We start from the raw sequence: 27973 nt of genomic DNA, 5'->3' as shown, positions 1-27973 counted from the left end.
CTTCCTGCCTCACTTAAACATCCAGACCAGAGGCTCGAAATAACCCCCGATTTTAAGGACGGGCGGGTGAGCCCATGAAAGCAGGCTTTCGCAATCAAATATGGAAAGAAAACAAACAAAAATAGAGCACGGAGACTTGTGTCACAAATATGAGGAGTTCAGCTGAGGTGTGATCTTAAATACAGACTCAGACGTCAGCCCGTTAATGTCCGTCTGAGAAATCTCAAATATTAGGAAAATTCACTGCTGATAAAATAACTGCAACAGGGTAATGAGAAGCTGCTGTTGCACAAATACAAGAGGATCATATAACTAAAAAATATTTGAAAGCAGAGATCTGAGAGCCTATCTTATTTTTCTTGCAAAACCATGTCGGTGGATTAAATATAAAAGTACTGCCAGCACCTAGTTAGCCTAGATCAATGATAATGATAACTATGGAAACAATTACATTTATGTAAGGTTTAAAAGAGTTTGATGTGCAGAATTTCAGCCTGAGCCAGGCTTACTGTGTCCCCCCCATTTCCAGTCTTTGTGCTAAGTTAAGCTAATAGAAGACTTGTTATTTAGTGAGAGCAATGTCAAACTTATTATATAAGTGTAATTCCGAAATTTCAAAACTATTTATGAAAGAAAATGGCAAGAAATGGACCAATCAATTTTATTAAAATGAATAAAGCAGAATAAGCTAAGGTTGGCAATATACAGTTGATTCATTGTAGGAAAAACATTATATTAATAATGTATAATGTATATTAATAATGTAGAATTAATGACATTATATTTTATATCTGAAAGAGAAAAGTATAAACAATATTCATGCAACATATTTCAACATAACTGATTTACATTTTAAAGACAACTTCATGAAATAAGATGAACTAGAATCGTGGTTGTATGCCTCCACCAACCAGTACGCTTCCAGTTTACACGCATTTTTGTGTGACTAATAAGAGTTCACTGTGACCTTTGACCTTTTACAGATGTTTGTACCATATTTGAAGAATTTTCCTCATAGTGTGATCTTGTGTTCACATGACCAAAAACATGGTTTGTAAAGTCACTGTGATCTTGACCTTTGACCACTAAATTCTAACCAGTCCATCCTTGAGTCCAACTCAATGTTTTTTTTTACCAAATTTGAAGAAATTCCCTCAAGGCGATCTTGAGTTATTGTGTTCAGAAAAATGCAGTGCACGGATGGACGACGGAAAAGTTATAGCCTCCGGCCAGTTGGCTGTTGCCTGCACAGAAACATAAAACTAGTGTGTGTCTCTATTTCCTCCATCTCTCTATCTGGCTGCACGGGTATGTACAGTATGGCTCACAGTTCCCTCCAAATGTTGTGAGCTGAGCTTCCTCTTGTCAGTCTGATACCACACTTGGGGGGTTATTGATAAATCCACAGTGGAGGCATCTCCTGGAAAAAGGCTTAAAGTAAAAAAGACAACAGAAACAGTTTTTCTTTCACAATTTCCACTTGTAACAGCTAGCAAGGTTTATAAAGCAGTGACATCAAGGCTTTTCTGATATTCCTCCCACTGAAAACATCTTAAGTCATGAGATGGAGCGGTGAAGGTCTTTTTTCATTTGATTAATGACCTCTCTGCGGTCCGTCCACATGGATTGACAGCTACAGGAAATGTCTTCCAATGTCTAGGCTAAGGGACAAGGCCACAGTCGGGAGAAAAAGATTGAGAGACGACGAAGAAATAGTTACAGCATTTAAGACAAAATAGGAAAAGGGGGGATGTGGGTTCATGCATATCCTCAAATGAAAGTAATCCTTCTGTTCCCATCAGATATACCTAAAATAGAATGGCACTACTCCTCTATTCCTTCTTTAATCCCTCTTTCATTATCCCTTCCCATCAATCACATGTTTTTGGAGAACTACAGCCTGAACATGGAGCGCTGCAGTCACAGCACCGGCAGGATGAAAAGAAGCGTAGCTGTGGAATCGATTGAGCGTTTTATAGCCACATGTGCCTCGTATGGATGTCCGCAAACCTCAAGGGCCACCGACAACACACGCCCCCCCACACTTTATAGGGGTTTATATTCATACTTTGAAAATAGTATTGTACAATCATGGCCAGGTAGAGCACACTAATAAGACCAAATGACTTGTTGGTGCAGGGCTGATGGAATAATTAGTTTATCGATTATTTAGGGATATGAGTCATTGCAGCAGCAAAAAGCCGAGCATTCAGAGTCAGAGTGAGGCTTTGTTACTGAACTGCAGCCACGTCACATTACACATAATGATACGTTCAAATGCCAGTGCTAAAATGTGGCTTCATGGCAGCACAAGTAGCAAAGAAGTCATAAAGTCGGCAAACTGACCCGCTAACATCCGTCACACAGCAATATACCTGGAACTTTTGCAAATACCCCAAGTGCACTGAGTTCAGTTAAGGGAGTTGAAGTTATTATTTGTAACAGGCGGTTGTGTCACATCCTCTTTCAAAACTTTCTGTTGCTTTAAGTCACCAACTTCTTTATTATTGTAGAATGAGCCACTTGTTCAATATCAAGTTCATTTGCACATTTTTTGCATTTCTCTCTTTACAACAGATTCAATTGTTAAAGGAAGAAGTTGACATTTTGGGAAATAAGGTTATATCAGAAGATTGATTCAATGTTTTGAGACGTAAATGGACTTTATTCCTTATTTGTAATGGTCTTTTCCAGTCTTCAAAGCGCTTTATAGTACAAGTTGCATTCAGCCACTCCTAGGGATCATCTACTGAGGGACATAGAAGGTCGATGGTATGATTCCCAGCACCCCCAGTCTGCATTCCAAAGTATCCATGGGCAAGATACTGAGCCTTAAAGTTGCCCCTGACTTTCAAACAGTGTCTGACTAGTGTGTTATAGAAGAATTTGTATAGCTGCATAAATGAACATCAGGGATTCATCGATGCAGCAGAAGGAAAAAAAAAACTGAAGGGAAACAAATCAGCAAACAGGATGAAACTCACCTGCAGGAGCTAATGAGGCGAAATCAGCCAGTCAACAGTGATTGCTGTGATCAATGTCATCAGAGAGGCGTCCCCTCCTATGAGACGAAGCCACGGTCTGGTAAAAATCCTCACACACATACTGACACACACAGATGCACAAATGATGGTTGGATGGATGGATGGGAAGAAGACAACTGAGATCAGCAGCTGATTGTGTGTTTGCAGGCTACCATGGGTTGCTGAGGCTGCTCGTGGTGATTCTCTGCTGGGCTGGTGCGTGAAGCTGAGGTGACAAAAGACAACATTATGTGAGTTAATGTGCGTGTCTGCTGGGTGTGGTTGCAGAGAAAGCACAGTTAATTATACTGAATAACGAGAGAGACAGTGAGAGGGAAGTATGGGCAAAGGTACACAGCAACACACACACAAACTTTCAGCATTCGTGCACTTTAAAAAAAAAAAAAATCTGGCCTGCCTGTCTGGAGCTGAACATCTCCCAAAAGTTCCCAAACTGAGCTCCAGACTTCAGAGGAGGAGAATCTGAGGAATGCTCTGACTTTTCTCTTCACGATGTGGAGAACTTGGACATGAATGAATCTTAGTATCAGGTTTGATTTCCCTGGAAGGCCATCCTGACCTGGACGTGTAAACACTTTTTATGGATATCTACAATGTCTCACACAAGTACATCAACGGGAAACACTATTGCACAAGCCACAACAGGAATCCACTAGCCCCAACACGAATGCACAAGGCCCAACATGAATTCCCTAGCCCCAACACGAATGCAACAGCCAAAACACGAATGCAAAAGCCACAATGATGCAAAAGGCACAATGATGCAAAAGCCACAGCATCTTGGCCACCATACAAATCTACTTAAAATACCCGTAAGCAATATTTACCTTCTTCCTGTGCAGTTTGTTGAGGTTTGACCTTGCTGGCTCCCACCCCGTCACTTTCAGTCCTCCCCTCCTCTTCCGTATCTTCCCTCAGGTCGTTCTGCGTCTCCCTGCTGGTATCAGAGCCAAAAGATGTCACCCGTCGCTGAAGGGTATTCACTTGTGCAAACATACAGCTGTTTATTTTAGATAGAGTTTTCCCAGCTGGGCTCACGTCAAGGTCCTTAAAGCGGACACGACTCAGATCAGTGATCTGTGTTGGATAATATTTTGTCAGAGATATCTGTGAGAATGTTTGTTGTTAGATTTGATTCAAACCAGAAGTGTAGCTGTTCTCTATCTCCGTGGTGCAGTGAGCCTGAACTGGAGTAATCTGCGTGTGTGTGTGTGTGTGGGTGTGTGTGTGTGTGTGTGTGTGTGTGTGTGTGTGTGTGTGTGTGTGTGTGTGTGTGTGTGTGTGTGTGTGTGTGTGTGTGTGCATATGAGGACTAATTTAATTGTAAATTAAATGTGACTTTATAATTTAAACATATGTGAGAGCTCAACTTTATGAATATACAAGTTAAAAGAAGCAAATAGAGGAATTTCTCATTGATCAGCTGAAAAACATCTGAGTGAATCGATTTGTGTTAAAATATGGCAACAACTCAAAATGATTGGATCTTAGTTTTGTCATAATTCTGCTCCTGATCTGGAGCCTGTGTATTTAACTTTTCAATGACTTTTCCTATATTTCTTTGTGGATCTTTTATTGGACTTATTGTGTTTATGTTGACTTTAACCTTGTTATCTTCCTTAAGTTTTGTTTCGATACTTACCCTTGTTTCTCATTTGAAAGCACTTCACTTCCTTTCTTTGTCTGGTTTATTAGTTTCACCTGTATCATGGTAACCTGGTGGAGATAGTCCTCTCTGTTTCCCTTTGTCTTCGTCAGTTCCTCTCAGTTTCTCTGTGTTGTCCCAATGTTTATTCCCACAGTTTATAGTGTTTAAGTCTTGTACCAGGATTTATTTCTTGTCTGTTTGCTCATCTTGAGAGTTTTGGATACCACTGCTCTCCTGATTTCCTTCCAATCTCTGCAACCAACCTGTAAGTCTGATTACATACTGTTCATTTAATCTGTCCTCGTGTGATGTCGCATTTTAGTCTTCACTTTGATTTGGATGTGACAATTTCTGTAGTCTTGGCCACTAATTCCTAATAATACAATTAAACTCATGAAGTTAATACTGAGATAGTGGCTAAGATAATGTAGTCTGATGAGGTGTGACACATAAGAAGTCTAATGAGTCTGACAAATCTCTATTAAAACCAATGCAAAGATTGAGGTCTCAAACGTTCAACTCAGAACTACTGTAGTCATGGTTTCAATAACTGAACTAAACTGTTGTAAACTCATGTTTACGAAGAGTAAGTTTGACTGAATAATTCAATTTCTTCTCTTCTTCAGATGTTGTGCAGAGCCGCTGACATGGCGCCAGATTCCTAATATTACCATGGTGAGTACAGGTTTAAACAAATGTCTGGTTTAAACAACTGGGCCTGCTCCCCTTAAACCAGTGAGATGAACACAGAGAGAAACAAACACAGATATTGCTCAATTTAAAATCAACATAAAATACACATTCATCAATGTATTAGTTATGCAGCTAAACTTGGAGGCTGGAGACAATCCGAGCAGACGATTGGGCGAGAGGTGGGGTGCAAACTGGCCAGGCCCATCACACGGTGTTGACCATTACACCACCATGTGAAGGTTAATAAACAATTTCCTGGTTTCAAACTGGTTAATATATCGACTAATAGGTGGTCTACCAATCAGAGGCCACAGAGACAGACGAGAAGAGCAGAGCAGCTGATACAAAACCACTAACTTTTCTATCTAACTCTTTTAATCACACGCATGGATTCGATTACATACATAATTCAGTACAATCATTTATGCGGTACGCCTTCATATAGCGACCACAGGAAACCATCTGCAGCATGTCTTCACAAGAGTTTAAACATAATATCAAAAGGATGTAATGATTATGCTCCTCAGTGAGCCTCATATATGCAGAAGCATATTTGTTTGACTTTCTTTCAGTTTGACTGTTCTTCATTGTCCCTTTTAAAACAGAATTACTTCAGACTGTTCTCTCCTCTGGTCCGAGTTACCACACATGTGACAGAAATACAGGGAAGGCTCCCGCCGAGCCAGAGTTTATGACCTTTAACCAAACTCTAAATTCTATTAAAGACTCAAACAGCTGTGGCAACAACGAGCGAGCGTCGCTATGTATTCATCCGCACACAACATTCTCTGAATTAGATTTGATCAATATAATTTAGTGCTCCCTCTTGGACAACATTACTTTTTTGGACAGGTCCTGCATCTAATACTGGCAGGATGGATATGCCAGGTACATTTTACTATGTGTTGGCAGAAGTGAATGATCTCATCCCAAAAAAGTGCCATGTTTACACAGTTCCACTGAATATGCTTCACAGCATGCTCGAGGTCATATTTCCAACTATGGAAGAGTTAGCGAGCCACTGAGGAACAAAGGGAAGTGGATCTGTTAACCCTCAGAGCTCAGCTGAGAAAGGAAATACATGTTTTGCTCAGCTTCGGTGATTCAGTTTCATGCATATACAATATAATGTGGCCATGGATGTACAAGTACTCAGTGCACTGCTGATCCCAAGCTCCCTCCAAATACTTTTCATTCTTCCTGTTATTTGAGATATGCTCATAAACTCACCTCTGGTACGCAGCTGCATCGGTGATATTCCACATCACCTCCTGCCCAAAAGATCCCACGTGGTCCCCGTCTCTCGTCCACAGTCCAGCAGCGCCGTCAGCTGAGGCTGTGAGGACGAACAGTCGCTCGGCCACGTCCAGGACTTCCACACTTACTACTCCTCTCTCATGCGCCTTCCAACTCTGCAGCAGCGTTGGCCGTTCACCGACTGACTGTGTGGAAAGAGAAGACATTGAGTACATGTGTCTGAAGTCTTTTTTAGTTGTCTTGATTTCACACCAGCTCACCTCGTGTTGCACGTCCAGTGCATAGTGAGAAATATCCCAGATCTGGAGCCAGCCTGATGTGTCTCCAGAGACCAGGATAGTGTTTTCAGGCTGATCTGAGCTCAGACTCAACACACGTGCACCTGGCTGCTCCGGAGCATAAAACTCACCTGGGGTAAGGAGAAACTTCAGAATTGTAAAAAAGGCAGTTTTCAAAACATTAAAACTCCAGTAAAAATTTTATTTTTGCAAATGTTTCCTGTGGTTTTTTTATAAGCAGTAGAGGTTCCACAGGGAGTAAACTTGGTTCACTCCATTCAAGCAAATCTATTTATATTCCGACGTCTTGCCAATTTCAAGAAAACTGTTTTGACTCAAATGACAAAAAGTACATTTGAGACAAATTGCTACTTTTAAAATTTGTTCTGTTATGTCACAAATCTCCCTGTTATGTCACAATCCCGAATTCCTCCCTGCTCGAAAAATGCATCAACACAAATGCAGACAAATGCACACTGGATAACGCACACACACGCACACACACACACACACACACACACACATGCATCTGTGCACGCTCATACACATATACCGTGGTCACAGTGGATGAATCCCACACCACTAAACACAGATGGGATCTGGAAAGAGACATAGTTGTGGGCTTCCAGGAATGGCAGCCCACAACTATGTCCAAGTCGACAGTTGAGTCTGACTGTCACTGCTCTGGCTGTGCGTGAATCCATCTCATGGGAGGATCATTAAAACTGACAGCTGCTTGTCAACTGCTTTGGTGTTTCCACCTCCTCAGATTCTTAGAGATTTACTTTCAATTGATGCATTTCACTTTTGCATCCAGTTCTTCTGAAAAACACCTCATCAGTTTTCCACCTGCAACTTTTCCTTCAGCGTCTCGCTCACCGTACGTGTGTGTCTCTCCAGTGACGCTCCAGAAGCACAGACAACCAGCCTGTGACGACACCAGGATTCCTCTGTTCCTCAGCTTTCTGTTGGCAGCTCGATGCTGCAGGAACAGGAGGCCGTCCACAGGGGGCACCACTCTGGAATCACACAAGCTACGGTTCAATGCACACAACAACAATGTATAGGTTGGCTCCCATTAAGGATGCACAAAAAACTGGTGACCACCATATAAGCGTAAGAATTGCCATTGCCAAATACCAACGTGTTCATTTGTTCAGTGGTGCCAGGAAGTGAACAAGTTAACTTTTGTACATTAGAATAACAATTAATAAAAAAAAGACAAATTATGGCTAATGGTCTACCTTGTTGTCATGGTTACATCACTACCTATTGGCCATGGAGTCATCTCGCTTTATAAATGTGGGATAGAGTCACATGCACCAACATGAACCCACTCGGACCGGCTATCCAGTGGCGGATCTAGGATTTTCCTAAATCAGGGGCCATAAAGGGGCCACAATTTACAAACAGGGGCCAATTATATGACCAATGCCTGAATCAGCAAGGTGCATGTTTAAGTGATTCCTTGTTTACTGTTAGCTGTATAGATTTGAGTCATACATCATTGAATATATTAAAAAAATTACTCCTTGTTCAAGCACATTGTGTACTTCAAAAAAAAGTTTTAAAAAATCAACAAATTGTATTGTTAGTACGTGACTATTTTCCTACTTTTTAATTTAAAGACTAGACAGTGCCCCCCCCCCCCCCCCCCCCCCCCCCCCCGCCCCCCCTACCCCTGGATCCGCCCCTGCAGCCACCAAAACAAAGAACGGAGGCTTTGATCACTACACACACACACAGGAAGTAAACGCATCAACATATACAAAAAAAGAATGATAGTAACCCAATTCTTTCATTACATCTGCTTAATTTATGACTGTAAGTATATATATCAAAAGTGATGGATGAAGTGATGAGACAATCATTGTCTAGCAAATAATGAGTTTACATTGGCAACGCCAGTATTTAACCTTCAGCATATCACACACATGCATGGTTGTGTCCCCTCACCCTGCCTGTCCCTCTCTCTGTAAGTGAAGCAGTGGTCCTTGTGTCTCCAGCCTCCAGATGACCACCTCTCCGTCATGGCTCGCTGTGGCGACAACCCCCAGAGCCGGGCACTGACACACGGCCAGGATATCTGATTTATGGACACCGCCGGACTTCCATGACATGTCTGCTCTCACATACAAATCCTGCAGAAACATTTGACATAGTATCAAAACTGAATATCACCAGTTTAGTGTTACCGTGGGCAAGGTTTTCCACAAGAACAGTGCAATATTGTCTCCAACCTCTACAGCGTGCATGGGCCTTGCTATTTTTAATTGTAAAACTCTTTGCACAACACTTCCCACTGTGTGACAAGTGGTCTAAAATAACTTTTAATTGTTTGTGTTGCCTGATGGAAGGCAGCTCTCTTTCCTTCTCCGGTTTACTGGGTTTGTTTACATCTCTGTTACAACATTGTGGTCGGCTCTCAAACACAGACTCAGCGTGGCGGATGTCGTACAGATACTGGTGCAGATGTTTTCTGCGGCACAGACGTCTCTCATCTCACCCGGTGGATGTGTAAATGTGAGCGTAACTCATGTAATTCACTAATATCAAAGTCCTTCCCCACCAGTGTTTTGGGACTTTTTCTTGTTCAGAAACCTGACTCTGCTGACACAGGGGGCTTTACAACGAGGAACATTGTAACTGGGGGGAAAAAAAGATTCAGGAATTTGCCGGAGAAGCATTAATGCTGTGTTCTTTAAGGGATGAATTTAACCGCAGAGCAGATGGTAGTTGAAGGTTGGGAGGTTAAGTGTGACACAGGAATTTTGAGGTGTTCACACCCAGACTTTCTCTCATACTGCAGCTGAGTCTGAGTTCATACTGGCACCGACTACACTCTGTATTTCTTATGACCTGTGAACAAATGTGTAGGTGGATGAATTCCCTGTAAAAGGTTATCATATCTTTTACTAGCAAGACTGATTTTAAGATATCACCCTGTTACAATGCATTTATTGGATTTAATTGGACATGTTTTGTGCTGCTGTAGGAAATATTCTGCATCGGATTGGTTACCATGGTGACAGCTTGTGCGACCAGCATCATCCAGCATTCAACATGTGGGGGAGAAGTTGTGGTAGAGCAAAAGACTAAAAGCTAAGGTACTGATTGGGGGACCATTTAAAAAAAAACTTGATATATACATGCTTTTATCAGCCGCCAGTCAAAAGCCTTGATTATTGTATTTAATGCTTGGATTCTATTTTCGTAGATGGAACTGTCCAGATCTGTGTTCATGCTCACATAAATTAATCTATTCTTCTTTTATATTTCCAAACAAATGGCACTCAGTAAAACACATAGTTCCGCCAACAGTCTCATTAAATACAGTCAAAAATTGCAATCAAATGGCACAAGGTCATAGTTAATCCACTAAATGCACCTCAAAAAGTCCTATCTTTAAAAACAAAAAGGTCCTGGATCTGCACCTTCATCCAATCTGTCCCGTCCTTCCACTAATCATAATCCTGCTGACAAAAAAATGACAATTTTCCCTGAATACAAAGATCCACTAGACATAAATGTTTTGCACAAAATATTTAAGAAATTCTGGCTTTTCTTTTTTATCCGTCCTGTTTTCTAAATCCAAATCACACTGAACATTATCAAAAAGTAATGCTGTGGATTTTCAATCTCGACCCAGGGGTACTGATAGTTTTGTTCGCAGTCATGTGCCATTTTGTTAAAAAAAAAAAACTTTACATGGTACCTTTAACGTTTTTTTCCTGCCTGTCACTTGTCTTTAAAAAAATAAAAATTAAGATCTGGAACATGTGGTTAAAATTATTATTTTGTTGCATCTATTATAGGCAAAAAGACTAAGTTTACAGTAACTTATCTCTTACTCATCATGTAAAAAAACTCATCTGGGACCCTGTTACATCATGTCTTGGGTGGAGTTACAGATTTGACCACACCCAACCTCACCCACCACTGATGCAACGGTTCAGTCAGGAGGGAAACATGCTTGAAACTTTAAACCAGAATGAGCAGTGAAATTCTGCTTTTCAGTCTGTATTTACTCATACAGGAAATAATATTTATTTATGTGACGCTACTGTGGAATTAGGGTTAGGGATCAATTTAAATTTTACCTTTGCTGCACCGATGTCATACTGAACGACCCGCTGGCTCCATCCCACGGCCAGCAGCTTGTTGTCATGGAGACAGGTCAACTTGGTGACTTCAGAGTTGGAGACGGGCTCCATCTTGTGCAGGTTGAGGCCGTTTAGTAAATTCCACACCTGCTTGGAGTGGTCAGCAAGAGAAATTACTCCTCAACAAGTTTTTTTAAACCCTCTCACAGGTGCAAGTAACATAAGGTGCCAGTTAACCATAGTTTTTTGCAAGCTGATAGAAACAAGATGTGGTTTTCGAACCTTAATGGTGCCGTTGCGAGCCCCGGTGAACAGTCTTCTGTGGGTGGAGTCTAGTGTCATGCAGAGGAGTTCATCCTCACCATGTGCGTTTAAGATCTGAAGCCGCCTCCGACCTGTCTCTACGTCCCAAAGAGACACAGAGGAGTCGGCATGTCCAGTCACCACCTGTCTCAGGGTGGGGTTGTACAGGGCACAGGAGAGGACCACACCAATTTCTGGTCCAAATTCCCTCTGTTCATTCGTCAGCCATCCACCTCTTCCTCTTCCGGATTCAGCCAGATGGAGCCGTGCCAGGTAATCTTTGCATCCCACTACTAAATGAGGTCGAGTCTCTACAGGAAGAGGAGGGCTCAGAAACAGGAAGGGGAAGTTGCCGTGTTCTGGGATTCGACCCGGCTGCAGGCATGGGAACTGCAGGCGGAGTGTTTTCAGACACTGATGCGTGGAAATGTCCCAAACCCTCAGCTCCTTAGAAAAGCAAAGAAAATCACAAATCACATGTCCATTGACTAATAAACACACATGCTTTGTTGTCGTAGTGTATCTTTGATGACTCACAGCATCTCTGGAGTAGCTGAAGATCTGCCCGACAGGTGGGTAGATTGCCACATCCAATATGGTGGCGCAGTGGCCCAGCAGTGTGGCCACAGGACGCGTGGTGACGAATCGAGTCCAGAGTCTGACTGCTCGGTCACAACCTCCTGTCACCATCAACTGCAGAGGTGCACTGTAGTCAAAGCATTTGGCGCCCTGAGAATTAGACACAAATACCCTCATAAAAACCAGTCAAGAGACAGACATGTACACTGACTGGTTAGCCGGTCTCATGAGTTTGCACTGAGGAGTTTTAAAGGGCGTCTTCATTGTTAAAATGTCTCGACAGCTAATTGGAGTGTAAAATGATTCTGCTTGTTCAAAAAGAAAAAAAAGCCACTGTGCATAACAGGAAGCACGACCACCCAGTTTAATGAGGTTTTGTGCAACAGCGTCACTTCTATTCTCCACAGTCAGTGACACTGTCTGCCTCTCTATGCCGGGTGGAAGCAAACTTTATAAATGAGTAACTTGACTCATATTTGTTCTTTGAGATTAAAACTGGCCAGGGGTAATTCACCGAATGAGTTATGTAATATGTGTCATACAAGGACCTTCAACGCCGTCTAACAAGTTTTTCTAGACTGATATTTGTTAAGTTTCAAACCTCGATCCACCCAGTTATGTCAGGGTCAACCCGATCAGAGTACTGTGACCGACACGTGAACATATGACCTTGAGCCATGTTCAAATACAAAGGTCATTTCATTACCTTCGTGCAATTTTACATGTTTCTGATATCATTTGCAAACTATAGTCTACAAATACACTTCTTCAGTAAGAAAATCTATACTTGTAACACTCAGGTATTATTGACAGTACCAGTTAAGGAGAATACACAACCCTTAACTAGAGTGACACTCAGAGAGCACAGACCTCCACTAAGTCCCCTGTTCAAACAACAATTAAATTCACTATATCCAGATTGTTATTTGGATCTCCACCAAATTGCACCCAAACAGATATCAGTAAATATCAAGATAAATTAGTTCATCAACAAGAATGTTCCAAAACAACCTATCCAGCAATGCTCCAAAGTTGAATCTGTTCTTTCCTGACCCATACTGCATTCTTCCATGTGCCTGGTAGTTTTTGTGTAATCCTGCTAAACCTCCTTGGCATAGGTAATAACCCTCAATCCATCATCGGGCAGTTACCTGTTTTATTTTCCAAACGTATGGCAGGCGGGAGCCAAGTGTCAAATTCAGAAAGATCACAGAGCTGGTGTCACTTTCAGAGGACGTCATGATGTCACTGGTGCTGGGCTCGAACATCAGCCTGTTGATTGGCTCCTGGTGGATGTTGGGGATGTAACGGTGGGAGACCGTCTTGCTGTGTTCGCTAAGGTCCTGTTGTCGAGATCGATAACAAGTGAAGGGTTAAGTGTTATTTGTAAAAACTCGATTGCATTCAACAGGTGCATATCAAAGCTGTTTGATATGCAAGGAGCACTGGGCTCAGTAATTAAATAGATAAATTAGATCGGTGACTTACTGGAAAGAAGATCCTATGTGGGCCGTTCTGTTTCTTGGAGGGATTGTTAAAAAGACCTTTAGAGGGGTTCAGGAACCACATCAGGTGGACTCCTCCCTTCTCATCCCCCAGTAGCAGCAGAGGGGGGCTCTCTGGGTGCTTGGAGGAACAATCACATTTATGTAAATATTTGATTCTGGAGTGAATTCATCCAACACCTCAAAGGAACAGTGGTCATACCTGGACGTCGTGCCAGTAACAAAGAGCAGTGGGGACGCTTCGAAACCCTTGATGAGATAAAGATTTGAAAGTTCACCTTTTTGCACAGTAAATGATTTCATTAGCAATCAACTAACATGTAAGCAATCAAGTCTACCAAACAGGTGGACATCCTCAAATACATTGGCTGTTGAGACATCGAGAAAGTGCAGCTCCCTGCAGTCAGTTGCTATGGCAACCTTGTGGACGTTGCCCATATAAACCGCATCAGTGGTCCAGCCTCTGAACCTCCTCGTGTTGGCCACTTCCTCCGTTGGGTCTCCGGCAAGCTGAGGAGTGAATGTAAAGAAGAATGTGTGAGCGTGCTGTGTTTCCATGTGGATGTAAAATTAGGACCGTGATGTCACTCACCCCAACAGTTTTGAGGATGTGTAGGCCGCTGTTCCAGACAGTGATCTGACCTCCCTTGCTGACACTTATATAGCGGAGTGGGGGTGGATGGGAAACAGCAACCACACGAACAGTTGGCTCCCGCTGCAGATGAAGAAATGTAATTAATAAAACAGGCTAGTGGATGAAATAACCTATTTGTAGAAAAAAATATATACAGTATGAGAGTGTAGAAAAGAAGCTGACCAAACTTAGTATAGAGAGATTTAGTTAGTAAAGTTTCATACTTAAACAATTTATTTGTTAATTCCTATTTGACTGGTGAGGAGTCCTAGTAAAACAAATACAGGTAGTCGGCAAAGCCCAACACTACGAGCCTTTTTTAGGGAAGACATTTTGATATGTCATGATCACAGACTGTAAATAAAGATGGACGAATGTTGGTATTCCGAGTAATTGTTCAATGAAACATCCTAGAAGATGCACATTTTCCTCTCGTTCACAGGTCTGCTGGTGAATTTGTACCTTGTTGTGAGAGCAGTGTGTGATCTGTGGCTGGGAGTCCAGCAGAGCAGCTGTGGGGATGGAGGCGCGCTCTCGTTCAGTGTACTCCAGAAGCAGGTAGGAACACAGCTGCTGCCACCTCACCTGACCCGTGCAGCTGATATCCACCTGGATGTCATTAAGTTTATACCGTTAGTGCCCCTGCATCATTATGAACGACGTTACAATGAGTTTATGCTGCTGAAAAGTGATATTTCTATCTACACTTCCTGTTTACCTCACTGAAAAACCTCTCAACCCACGTGTCCTCAATATCCGGACCAATCACTGTCCTCAAAACCTGAAGAAACTCTTCAAACGTCATCCCTCGCTCCTCATTTCCTCCTCTGTTCTTCCTTCTCCTTCCACTCGGCCTGTCTTCGTGTATCTGCGGCTCTCCAGCTCTCGGAGTCACGGTGAATGCATCTCTCAGGAGCTTCAGCTGCTCGGGGCTCAGCTTCTCTGCAGGACTGACTCCGCAGCCGGGATCACTGCAGAGGGGATCATCAGATGAATGAAAATGTTTATTAGTGTCTATATATTTTGACTGTTTTCATCAGGAGCCACTTTTAGGGCTGTTTGTATTTAAAACTTACACATTTTGGAGTTCACTGACATCTGGACTTTCTACAGTTTTAGGAGCTTGTACTACAATAGTTAAATGTTTTGTGAGAGTGCAAACATTCCCATTAATCTTTAGGGGTTGTCTTAAGTGGGGAGCTACTCTTAGTTTTGTGATACAGCCCCTGAATCAACTCCACACACACTTCTGACTTAACAGCATTTTTTAAATGATTTTACAATGTTTTATTTGATCGTGTTTTGACTCTCTTCTCTTCCATAACACTTTTTATTTTGTATTTGTGCTGTAGGGTTCTGTGATTTGCAAATTGCTTTTAATTGTTTCCTGTTGTTGGCCTTCAGTCTTTCATGAAACACCTTGTAACCATGTTTTGGAAGGTGCTATATGAATAAAGTCTATTATTATTATTATTATTATTTTATTTATTATTATTATTGCTCATCTTTGTTAGTGAGTTTCTACTGTTTATATTCTATTTATTTCATCTAGTGTACTCTGGTAAAGCATATGGGTGAAAGGCTCAGAATGAATGCAGCGCTCCCAAGTGGCAGTATCGGGACAACACACAACTGATCCATACAAAAGTATAGATAGATGGATAGATGGATGGATGGATGGATAGACAGATAGATAGATAGATAGTCTCCTGCATATTTTTTCTTCTGAGAAACACAATAAGCAGTAGAGATATAGTTCAAATGAACTCTGGGCCTTAAGGTGTGTGTCTGGTGAAAGTTGAAAATGGGGAATGAGTGATGAGGGAGTTCTTAAGGTTTGGGAGATGCTGTGTTTGAAAGTTCAGAGTGTTCCTCACGCCCAGCAGCTCCTGTGTGGCCCTGTCGCTCAGGGAAACTATACAGCCTGAAACAATAAGTCACATGTGAGCTCTTTAGTCCAGCTCCATCAGGACACGCATGAGCGGTCCTTTACATCATACTCATTCCTCACAATCAACCCGATGGAACCGTAAAATAATTAAGTAATAAAAGTGTAGAGGTTTGCTGAAAAGGGAGGTTAAAACACTGATGCATCTGAAAGAGACTGCTGCGTGGGGACGAGGGATGGAGGAAGAGAAAGTCCTTTTCAGCGTCTGGAGTGTTTGAGAGGAGAAAATCGGAGAATTGACATGTACAACTTCAGCTTTGACTTTATTTACAAGACTTAATTGAGGTTGTTTGGAAGGAGAATTATGTTTACTACCAACATTTTAGATAAGACAAGACAAGATCCCACACCGGGGAACTTCACTTGCAACTGCAGCAGACAAGTCAGAATGAGGAAGATAAGAGAATATAAAAAAAAGGCAATAGAATGAGAAAATAATAAAATATAAAATGCAAATACATAATATGTACATAATATACACCTTTCAATTTGGACATTGTTTTGTGTGAAATGTACTTAGTACTTGAGTAAAGTGCAGTGGCACAAGATGATTGCACATGAGATGTAATATGTATTTGTGAATTAATATTCAGAGATGATGAAATAGATATATAGACATCCATATATATACGCATAATAGATTATATCATTATATAGATATTAGATGTTTATTGGCAGGTATGGTATGATATAGATATTGAAATGCAGCCTACACATTATGTACTGCATGCATTGAATAAGTGGCCTTATCATTCTCATTTAACAGTTCAATAACAATGATCAGTATAATATACGTAACGACAACTCACCAAAACCTGCTGTGTGGCACCTCTGTCTCATAAAGCACCCATGGATTTGTTTTGTTTCTTAAGGTATCCATACTGACGACCTGAACTTCACTGTCTGAACTCCTCGTTAAATCCTTCATTCCGGATACTGCTTCATCTTTTTCTGCTGAAGTATTAATCCACATTTAATCCAGAGTCAGTATTTTGTGTTCCTGAGCTCCATACGCAGCCTGGTGAGAAGTTCCCCCTGGGAGCGCTTGGTCCAATCTGAGATCTTTGTTTGCATCCCTCGCTCTGTCTTTTCATGCAAACCCAATTTACTCAAACAAAGCTCCTTGTATCCAGACAGGAAAGGAATGTCCAACTCCATGGATCAATCGTCCGTCACCAGTGTTTGACCAGGGGAGTCAACACGTCCACTGTGGAGAAGACTGCAGTGAGATGGAAGCTTCCAAACTAACTGTGAGTCTGCTGGGGGTAACAGAGCCACTAACCCCACAGACAAGCCCTCAGTGGGTTAATCATTTAAAGAGGCAAAGTTAGTCAACACCCAGGAGAGGTAGGATTGCTAACTGTTGCTGCTCTGACTTAATAACGACTACAAAGAAATTAAATCATAAGATAGTTTATTTTCTGTGCAAACATATTTTAAATGAAAAATTGTAAAAAGAAAGATAATTTGTCATGTTCTTGAAACCTCACAGACACTTATAACTCATATGCAGTTTAATCATTGCCAGGCAACCCGCAGAAGTTTAGCCACTTCAATGAGCAGGAAGTATCCAGAGTGGCCCTGCATGTTTAATGAAGGAACACGGGTCCCTGTGGAGTGTGGCCTGCTGGGAAATTCCTTGTACCTGGTCTAACATACACACCGGTAGCCTCGACTGTAACCTGCCAAAATATCTATTTAATTCAAACAGATGATTTCATGAAGTCAGTCATTAGGTTGTCAGTGGGTCATTACCCACATCTCAAACTGTCGTCTGTTCGACCACTTTCTGCACACCTGCTGACTTGAGGGAAACCATGAGGGCAGCATAGAGACAAAATAGCCAGGTAGGGTAAAATATTTAATATTTATTCTGTGGATAAGCCAGTTTGGTTGAATTTATTTCTGTGATCATTCGCTGTTTAGTATGAAGGACACAATAACAGTGTAAATCAGTCAATAAATAACTGAATACATGTAGAAGTACAGAAATAAATACTTCAAAATTGTAAATTAATTCATGTACACATATGTAAATACAGAAATAAATAAATAAATGAAGAGACATATAAAGAAACGACTGACGTGAAGAATTAAATAAATGAATACATGTTGAAATATATAAATAATGAACTAATATATGTGAAACAAATAAATGTTGAAAATATATAAATAAATAACTGTACACCAGCAGAAATACATTTCTTTATACTCCCTTTTTGTCCTTCATAATTGAGACCATTTTAAAAACAGATCCTGTATTTATAGAACGTACATGTAATTTCCCAGGACAGCCACACGATGGAGGTAGAACGATAAAAAAAAGCTGGAAACCCTTTTATATGTTGTCTATAGAAATAGTTATACAGCCTTTGTAAACCAACACTGGTTTAGACTCTTTTTATGTATTTAAAACCACCCCTCAATACACAGTGGCTGTTGTTTTTATCATATATATGTTATTATCCACCTCCATTCATTCTTGCTCTCTCTCACAGGATGGCAGCAGTCGCAGCCCCAGCTCATTCTAATCACTCTCCCATGATCCGCCCTTGTTTCCCCCTCGTCCCTTCCTCAGCCCTGCCCTGCCCTGCCCTGTCTGTCTGTCTGTGTGTCTGTGTGTGTCTCACTGATGGGGCTCTGAGTGTGTCCCAGCTCGACACTCCTGTGGAAACTCTTTCCTCTCTTATTTTTACATTTGACTCCCTGCTTCACTGATTTGGTCCTTTGTTAACCAGTGTGTCTGTGTGTGTGTGTGTGTGAGTGTGAGTTGCCATGTTGCGGGTTGTTGTAGAGTCGGCTAAAGCTCTGCCCAAAAAGAAGATTGGAACTCCGGATCCAATTACATCTGTGATTTTTAAAGGTAAGTCTTGTTGTTTAAAAAAAAAAAAAAACTTTTACAAAGTTCTAACTGCTTGGAAACTTGTGGCACACATATGTGCTCTTAGAGTTTTACAGCTTAATCACTTAATTGTTTATACTTTTATTCACCATGATGACATCACTCTCTGGACTCAACAGTTTTAATGTGATTTTTATTTGGTAGCCAATGCAATAACAATATGCAGATGTCCTCCTCTTTGGCTACTTGTGCATCGACTTAAGGCTCAATAACCATTTTAGATTTCTACTTTTGAACGTTTGACTGAAAGGGAAATCTTGAATGCATGTATGTCATAAAGTTAACCACCACACAGCACGTAAGGATTACATGTCACAGCAGGTTCAGATGCAAAGGTAGTTGATAGGGGCCATGTTTGAATCTGTATGATATGGAGTGTGTGAGTTTAGAGGAAGAGTTTTAAGCCACTGAATTAAAAGCCAGTACAGTGTGTGTGGGTGTGTGTGTGTGTGTGGGTGTGTGTGGGGGGGGGGTTGATAATGTGGTGGTCTCTCCTGCTTGATCTCAGCTGTTTAGTTTGTGCCATTGTCCTCATAAGAAGCTGCAGGTGTGGCAGCTTCTCTCCTATTTCCCTGTTCACGTGTAGAGGAAATGAAAAGCCATTTCCTTAAATAGCATTTCCTTAATTTTGTCAACAGTTAATGGGTAAATTGACAATAGGTGTATCATTGAGTTGGTTTTCACAACGTGTGTCCTAATTGTTAGAAAACAAGAGTTTTGAGAACCCCGAAAAAGAACAAAAATGTTTCCAACTCATATGCTCCTTTTTTTATTTTGAAAACATTTCCACTGAATATATTTTACTTTCCTTCCAGATGAAAAGAAGAAAACAAAATCAATTGACAGTGATGTGAATCCTGTGTGGAATGAGGTAAACACACACACACACACACACACACACACACACACAGTCCAACATGCTCATATCTCTGCTGCTCTTTTACTTTACTTTTTAAACAAAGATAAGTTAGATTAGCTGGAATCGATTGATTGATTCATTACAGAATACTTACGATACAGTACCAGCCATCACATTGTGAAAACATTCTGTGTCAATTATCACGGTGTGTATTTCCTATATCAATAGATTTTGCTGTGGCTAATATAGATAAGTAGGAGTTATACATATAAATATATAATTGCAGCACGTTCCTGTATTTGCAGCGTAAATAATGTGTTGTGTTGTCAAATTGATGAAGATGTTTTCTTGCTTTGCTTGTTTTGTCCACTTGCATGTGTTTTCTTAAGTTGCAGTGCGTTGAGCCCTCGGGGCCACCGTAGTACGTATAGCTGTGGCTTCATCAGGACGCCACAGCAGTATAAGTGTAATATCTGACGTGCCGGTGCATGTGCCCCTCGTCTCGTCTTGCAGGTGCTGGAATTCGACCTGAAGGGGACTCCACTGGACGCCAGCTCCTACATAGACGTGATTGTGAAAGACTATGAGACCATCGGCCAAAACAAGTGAGTGCAGCACGGGCGTGAGTGGCGCTGAAATCCCCGTTAACTTTGTGCAACAGGGAGATCACGTCGGCCTCACCTGAGCTGATCCACAGCGGCACCCTCGTTCCTGTCTGAACACAGTTGATGGAGTGAGGCAGCGGGTGAGGGCTGCAGGTTTTCAGGTGTTTGCGCGTCAGGTCTTTCACCAATAACTCGCACCACAGTCACAGTCACGTGAGCTGCCATCAGCCTGAACCACCTTGGCTGCTAAATAAGGATTTGCACATGCTACCGACCTGCTGGTAATGATGTATATCATTGCAAACCTCGACATAGTGATGTGTGTATATATATACAAGGAAGCTGAGTGCGATATTTCCCCAGTGACCCAGTGTTGAGTTATGTCTCTGCCCCCCCCCACACACACACCCTGCTTGCCATGCTGAGACTTGTTGGGCTGTGTGGGTTGTCTGATGCCGATTGGGCAACGTGGAGGGATGAATTGCTGTTTGTTTTCTCTCTCGCTGCGTTCTGTGTGGCATTGTGACTGAGAACAGGGACAAAAAAACTTGATGATGCAGTTACTCTACAAACTACATTGCAGAGGAAGGTACAAGTACTTCTTGAATACTGTGTGAGGAGAAGAGCTGCAGTGCAAGCAAGCTTAAGGTTTTTCCTTCCAAATAAAACCCAGATCACATATGGGACCAATTTAGACCCGCCGCAAAGAATGTTTCCTCGACATCCCTAATTGCTGTGATCAAAGTTTAGTTTACGGCGAGAAAACGAATAACACAAAAGTTGTTCCTTCTTTAGAATGAATCCAAAAATGTCAAACATTAATGTTTTATCTGTTCATGTGCTTTACTGAGTAAGAGTTTCCCTGGATGGATGGGACAGTCATAACTGAGGGAGGTGCTTTTTCCAGCACTGAGTAAAGTTTTCCACTGGGCTGTTCCGTCTGACACACTCCCTAAAGATCTACACAACTGGACCAGAGCAGGACTCTCTTACCCTCTCTCTCTCTCTCCCTTGCTCACAAATGGTTCTCCAGCTGCTGTTTTGGGTAATTCATGTTGTCTTGGCAACTAAAGTGGGGGAGTTGCATGATTTTTTTGCATGAAGAGGAAGGACTCAGGAAATTGTTGGACAAACTATGGTTTAGTTTCACGTGTGAAGGTTCCATGGAGCAACGCACTGACTCTCAGTGAGACACTGGTGGAAAAAATGTCCTCATTTCCTCACATCTTTTCTTTCATCTGTTTATTTCAAGAGATAAAGTTGTTTTATTTCTGTTTCAATTCATCCTCTGGGGACCATGACTACGAATAGTGCATTTCCCAGTAGTGCAGCTGACAGTGTCTCAATGAAACATTTCAAAAGTAATCTTAGTTCTGGGAACATTTAAAGTGCCCATGTTGTGCTTCCGATCACAAAAGAGCTGACCAATCAGAGCACAGTGGGCTTTTTGCCATGCTAGAACAGTAACCTATTCTGGTAGACGCCCAAATAGAAATTATAGGAACTTGTAAATGACTCATTTATATCATCCACATCATGGTAGCTTCAGGAGTTGTACGTGCTTGTGCTTCTTGAAAACAAACAAAGAAGCCTCTTGGATGAGAGGTGAAACATCAAGAAAAATAACCAAGCCATTGTCGTGACAATCCATCCAATCATTGTTGAGACTTGCTGACAAACATGTGGACTGGCAAGTTGGTAAAAGTAGTTCATGGTTGAAAATGAGCCTTGGTGAAACCCAGTTGAAACCCTGTGGACTGGACTGTCATTGTATACCTGCTTTGCATGCTGTTGAGAACGTTGTATTTTCCTAGCAGAGATATATATATAAATATAAACTGCAAAGTCCTCCCACAGGCCTGCAGACTTTTAAAAATCAATGAATAGTTATGGTGCTATTGGGCGACAAAACAATTGATCATAATTGTTGGGCACAGATTTGAAAGGTGGAAATAAGGGGATGATAAATAATCAGGTTAAAAATCCTCGTGATGTAGCTAGAGAAATTATTTTAAATCAAAACAAAAGTATTGTTTCATATCCTGTCTTATAAAAAAAGCACAATCAGACATTGTCCAAATATTTCACCTACTGCACTTTCACTGAATGAAACATATTTCCTTGCAGTGCTGAAAACTGTTGGTGAATTATATTTAACAGCAATGATGGAAGAACTGTCAGGGAATCGCTGATATTCACACTCTCGTCGCGGATCTGAGTCGAGCTGGATCATCACATGCATCTATCTTCACTGATCTGTGAGACCAGTTTAATGTTGACATGGGGAGGGTGTTTACTTTTTGAACCTGAAACTCAGCCAAGGAGCGTCAGAGCTGCATGTGTTGAAAGTCGCTCCCTCACAGAAAGGTCATTATAATCACTGGGCTGTGATAAATGAGCGCTTCATTTAACTTTTAAACATGGGAGAGGCAGGGTTTGATTACAAATCTGTTGTCCCATTGGCTGTAGAATACTTTAACACCCTGATAATGGGGAGAACTCATCCTGCTTGAGGTTGAGTGTTTGCAATCACTGGGAAACGGGGGATACTTCTTTCTCTGTTGTTCGGGGTACATTTCCACATATCAACTCGCCTACGGATACGTGTGGCATCCAAGCCAGTCCGGAGATTTAGAAGTTTTAAAACGGAGAAGTCTGGAAACTCCAGAGGCTGCATTTTAGTCTGGAAGAGCAGAAGTAAACGATGACGTCAACACTTACAGCCACTTGCTGATTGGGTCTATTTGGTCATGGTGTAGCCTTCGCTGATACGTCAGTCGCCTATCACATGCCCCACTTCTGGAAGAAAACAACTAGCATTGGACTAAGCTACCAGTGTAGAACGCAACATGGATCATCAATTACAAGCGTTGCTGACCCTCATGTCTTTTCTAACAGCTCACATGCTAGTCAAGCAATCTTCGACAATTCCTGTGTCCAGCGCCCAGTGTTCATGAGGGGTCACCTGATTTGCGTTTAAAGGACAGGGTTACTGATCCAGAGCCAAAACGAAAGCACATTAGTATGGATGTAGCCTCAGCTTGACAATCGTCACATTGTCTCACTGTTTTGGTCAGTCCACTGTGTGTTTACATGGGAAACAATGTGAACATTATCAGTCCGAGCTCATCCTCCTCAATCTGTTCCCAGTACACACTGTGCAGTAATGGTTGGAATGGCTCTCCTACAACTGATGTTCAGGTGTCTGCCATCAGTGTTTGATACTGTACAGTCCGACTCTTTTCATATTTTCATATCAGGATGTAGTCCCGCTGAAAACAAGAGATGCAAAACAAAACTCGTCAGGACCACCAAAACAACCTTCCTGCCAAATAAAAAAAAGTTGGGTTTTAAATTCGTTAAATAGTTTGGAGAGATAAGAGCAGGTTTTTGGGCAAGTAAAGACGACTCCATCCACGCCCACTTCCTAGCTGGAGCCCGTTTCACGTTTCATCATTACGAAGATGCCATAGGCAAAGTATTATGATGGTGACTCAGATTTTGAGGCTACATACCGGGTTGATATCGTCAGTGAATCCCTGGAGAATCCCTTTGTCAGCCTCCTTCCCGATGCTGCCAAAACAATCACGCTCCATCCTTTCTCCTCCCAAAATTCTGTCCAAGTGACAACTGGTGGTAACGTGATATGAATGTTTAAAGAAAAATCCTGCAAGAGTAATTTTGTACAGCACATTCAATGGTTTATCCGTCTTTTCTACTTTTATGGGTACAGTAAAATTATGTTTAAAGATTATTTTCAGCAATATCTGTATCTTTTAGGTTTTTTGATTGAATTGTCATATTTAACCTGCCTGCCCCTGCTTGAAAATGCCACAACCAAAATTAATAGACTATATCTCTGCAATCGGGTCTTAATGAATATTTTCATGTCAGTCCAAAAAAAAGAAATCCCTTTTAGAGTGAATATCATCAATGGAATAACGGAGATTGAGCCCAAAACCTCTAGCAATCCATAGCATATCTTTATATCTGATTTTCCTTTAAATTCTCTTTGGATCATTTCATCCATGTCAAGTAAACGTTGTTGGCAAATGCTGGAAAGTAAATACATTTTAATCTTCGGGTCCAGTCATTAGTCTGGTGCGTGTTTGAGTCAGTGAACTAAACATCCATAATAAGTGTGTTTCTTATCCAGAGGAAATTCCTTGTATCAGGAACGCTGCCAAAAACATTCAGTCCACCCAAACAATGATAAATTATACATGACATTCCATTAGATATTACTCTGGAACGATACACAGGAAAGGCTGAAAGAGTGATTAAATGTGAGCTCACTGATTGGTTGATCTGGTGAACAGGCTGACAATCTCCAGTTCAAGCCTTCACATGTTGTTCTCACAGCCTTCGATTGTTTCAAGAGTTAGTTTTTTTTATTGTTTAATCATTAATTATGTGAGTTAATGAATTCTTCAGGAAATATATTCATATTCCTTACAGACAATGATCGTCTTGTTCGTTTGTAAGCAAGATTTCACCAAAACAACCAAACAGATTTTTTTACTTGTTGGAAAGATGGGTGCAGATCTGAATCATGGGGCGAATTTTGGATTTTAATTTTTATTATTTTGAGATAGGGCTCTTCTCAACATTTCAATCATAATTCATAGATAGGACAGCTGGGCCTTGGCGGATGAATGAGCTCTACTGAGTGCCATTCTAATTTCAATTGTTTTTCCGGATTTCCTGTAATTAATATTCCATACAGAAAATGTCGGAGTCATGCAGAGGCAAATACCTTAATGGAAAAGGTGCAATAATTGTATGCATGACGTATGGTAGAGATGGTGGGAATAATGTTTTTAGTGTCAAGATAATCCAGTGATTTTCAGCTGCAGGAAGCCATATCAAATTGTAATATTTCATTTTACTGCGTTGCTACATGACCACTTGGAAAAGCAATATTGTCTTGGTTGTGTTCTTCATAGCAGGTTTTTAAAGAACCTCCCAATGAAAAGGGGTTTGGCTTAGAGACTTTGTTCGTGTCACACCGGTGATCTAAACACTCAAATTGCTGGTTGGTAGCGCTTGAGCGGTGACGACTGTTTGCTGGCTCATGAGGTGCGTTTGTTTGTCTGAGCAGGCACGGTTTGTTAGCTCTGGGTGGTGACGTGTATGCCCCTTTTGTGAACGTGACTTCTGCACACAAACACCAGTTCATCTCTTCCACTTAAGTACGGACTAGAAAGACAGGCCGAGAGGTGTTTATAATATTTCTAAGTTGACTCAATAATAGAAACACCTCCAGTGTAAGGCATTGTAATTTAGCAGCATCACAAAATTTTGCAGACTCAACACCTCCCTGAAATAGCTCAATCAAGAGAGACTAAATAAATTACAATGTGTTAAATTAGAATGAAATTTAATTGTGAACAGTGGAATCGACTTTGGCGCTTTGACCCCAGTGGGAGGTAGAACGTTTTGAGAGCAGTCCTATAAATTAGGTGCTTTGGATGGAGCCTATAGACACTGATGGTGGTGTGAGAATGCCTGGAGATAGCAGGAACTCGGCATGTGACTTACAAGGCATGCGGAAGAGGACAGAACCATTGCGGTTATAATTATTCTCTACAGTCAGGTCAATGTTTGCATTTGATAAAACTTAGATATTAGAGGCCTAGTTGTTTATCTCAAGGGTCAATATATTCCTATTGTCAGCAGCTAGTGTATTTAACTTATCTGACATAACACAGACATAAAATTACACTATCTAATAATGTCCTTGCTATCTTTCTCCCTCCAAACAGATTCATTGGATCAACCAAAATCTCTTTGCGAGAGCTTGCCTCAGGTCAAGTGAGATCACTTCCATCCAAAAATGTTCCCTTAGTGAATGAAGGTGGACAGAATATCGGAGTAAGTTTTTTTTTTTTTCTGTCAGTATGAATATAAAAAAAATGCAAGCACCAGAAAATTGCTGTAATTTTGAAGACAAAAATGAATTCTTAGACCAGCCAATCGTTTCCCTTCCAGGGCACAATCAACCTTGTGATTGGTTATGACCCTCCACCCAATGCTACACCAAACCCCAACGACCCTGAAGCGGGTGACGCTACGATGGATGCTGGTATGATGATGTTGCCGTTAATGATGCAGTGCAAACCTTTGTGTGCCACTTATTTGATCCTTTTGATTATTTTGCCTCTCTGTTGATTAGGAGGTGGAGATGGAGGTGATGAGGGGGATGAGACTCAAGCAGACGGGGGCCCGAGTGGCTCTGCAGGGGGGCTCTCACCTGCTGCTCAGGGCGGTAACCTCCGGAAGCGTCTGGCCAGGACGCAAAATCGCCACCGACTGGTCAATAAACCGCAGGATTTCCAGGTCAGTGATAGCTTTTTAACTTTAGTGCGACTCAGTTATCAACAGCTACTGCATGTTTGAAATTTTTAATGCAGGTCAAGAGCAAAACCTTTGTTTAGATCCACGATTCAGAGATCCTGGTGTGACGTGATGCAGTCTGTGTCGCTTTCAGCCCATTCATCTCCCTGTTCATGGGAGGAGGGGTTAGAAGCCTATAGCGCTATCTGCATGCCACTAATGCAGTTATTCCGCTAATAAGAAGTGGAACAATACTGCAAGGGCTGCCCGTGGTTTCGGATAAGAAGTTCCCACACATGCTCTCCATTCCCGTCATTACAACCCAATGATGCTCTGCAGGTTACATCATAGACTTCTTGTCTTTTTTCTGTAATCCTGTGATACTTTTTGGTTGGAACATTTGAAATAAGCAATACAAATTCTGCACAATCTGAAATAAGTGAAATTAATGCACTTTTAGCACAAGATAGTTTTATTTCCTCACAAATTTAAATTGCTGGTCAGTTTCAGGTGGCTGCAGCATTCGCTATAATTCGTTTTAATTACTTTGACCCATCTTGTGTATCTGCATATTGATCTAATGTCTATTTTTATGAACGTACAGTGGGATCACTGGGGCTCTTGGTCAGACTCGGATGCGCTCGTGTTCTCATGAATCGGATACATTCATCTGCACTGATACTGTGATGCTGTTTGTCTTTCAGATCCGTGTTCGGATCATCCAGGCTCGTCAGTTGTCAGGGAACAACGTCAAGCCGGTGGTGAAGGTCAGCGTGTGTGGACAGACCCACAGGACGAGGATCAAGAGAGGGAACAACCCTTTCTTCGATGAGGTACATCACTTTACTCTCAGTGAAGCTTTATGACACAGATTGGAGATGGAATACAAATGGGTTTGTCATTCTATTCTAAAGAATTAAAAATATAAGGAAAGGTAGTCCATTAAAAATACACATTGTCCACTTATATGTGTTACTTTTTTCATTTCAACGATGTATTTTTTCCATTTTTGCAGATGTTCTTCTACAATGTCAACATGCTACCATCAGATCTGTTTGATAAGAACATAAGTGTGCGGGTAAGCACGACACATTTCACTTCTGACCTCCTGTCCGCGGTCAGTGTGTATTCATATATAAACTGTGTTGTTGCTCTCCTCTCCTGCAGGTGTACGATTCCTATTCTCTGAGGGCCGACAGTCTGATGGGGGAGTTCAAGGTGCCTGGTCTCATTTCCCTCTTCACATCAGTGTTAATATATAAAACATCGGGTTAATGTG

The 27973-nt window shown here is 41.4% G+C and overlaps 2 protein-coding genes across 4 annotated transcripts in view; one reads left to right on the top strand and one right to left on the bottom strand.

Annotated features, from left to right (window-relative positions):
- Nucleotides 1–1138: 1138 nt before the first annotated feature.
- Nucleotides 1139–17424, bottom strand: LOC117753294 (WD repeat-containing protein on Y chromosome). Of its 2 annotated transcripts, XM_034571272.1 has the most exons (19): nt 16802–17424; nt 14763–15015; nt 14507–14653; nt 14003–14125; nt 13749–13920; nt 13613–13659; nt 13394–13531; nt 13057–13248; nt 11864–12055; nt 11306–11773; nt 11021–11170; nt 8877–9061; nt 7800–7939; nt 6903–7051; nt 6616–6827; nt 3872–3981; nt 3197–3249; nt 2985–3105; nt 1139–1420 (listed from the first exon to the last, which is right to left on the bottom strand). In XM_034571272.1, the coding sequence occupies exons 1-18, from the start codon at nt 16963–16965 to the stop codon at nt 3016–3018; spliced, it is 2985 nt and encodes a 994-aa protein (XP_034427163.1). In that variant the 5' UTR covers nt 16966–17424; the 3' UTR covers nt 1139–1420; nt 2985–3015. The 2 variants fall into 2 exon arrangements, with proteins under 2 accessions (XP_034427163.1, XP_034427162.1); XM_034571271.1 differs by having other exon boundaries at nt 6616–7051; nt 11021–11173.
- A 1176-nt stretch (nt 17425–18600) lies between these two features.
- The window catches only part of LOC117752575 (myoferlin-like), a 28381-nt gene continuing 19008 nt past the window's right edge, over nt 18601–27973 (top strand). For both annotated transcript variants that reach the window (XM_034570031.1, XM_034570030.1), the window contains exons 1-9: nt 18601–18855; nt 19710–19765; nt 20267–20358; nt 26124–26232; nt 26350–26443; nt 26534–26697; nt 27399–27527; nt 27710–27772; nt 27862–27912. In XM_034570031.1, coding sequence (XP_034425922.1) covers nt 18768–18855; nt 19710–19765; nt 20267–20358; nt 26124–26232; nt 26350–26443; nt 26534–26697; nt 27399–27527; nt 27710–27772; nt 27862–27912 — 846 coding nt within the window. In that variant the 5' untranslated portion in view covers nt 18601–18767. The remainder of the gene's footprint in view (nt 18856–19709; nt 19766–20266; nt 20359–26123; nt 26233–26349; nt 26444–26533; nt 26698–27398; nt 27528–27709; nt 27773–27861; nt 27913–27973) is intronic.

This window comes from Hippoglossus hippoglossus, chromosome 19, assembly GCF_009819705.1.
Source record: "Hippoglossus hippoglossus isolate fHipHip1 chromosome 19, fHipHip1.pri, whole genome shotgun sequence".
Classification (NCBI taxonomy): Eukaryota; Metazoa; Chordata; class Actinopteri; order Pleuronectiformes; family Pleuronectidae; genus Hippoglossus; species Hippoglossus hippoglossus.
Note: the sequence above shows the minus strand (reverse complement) of the source record. Positions and strands in the feature narration are given on the sequence as shown.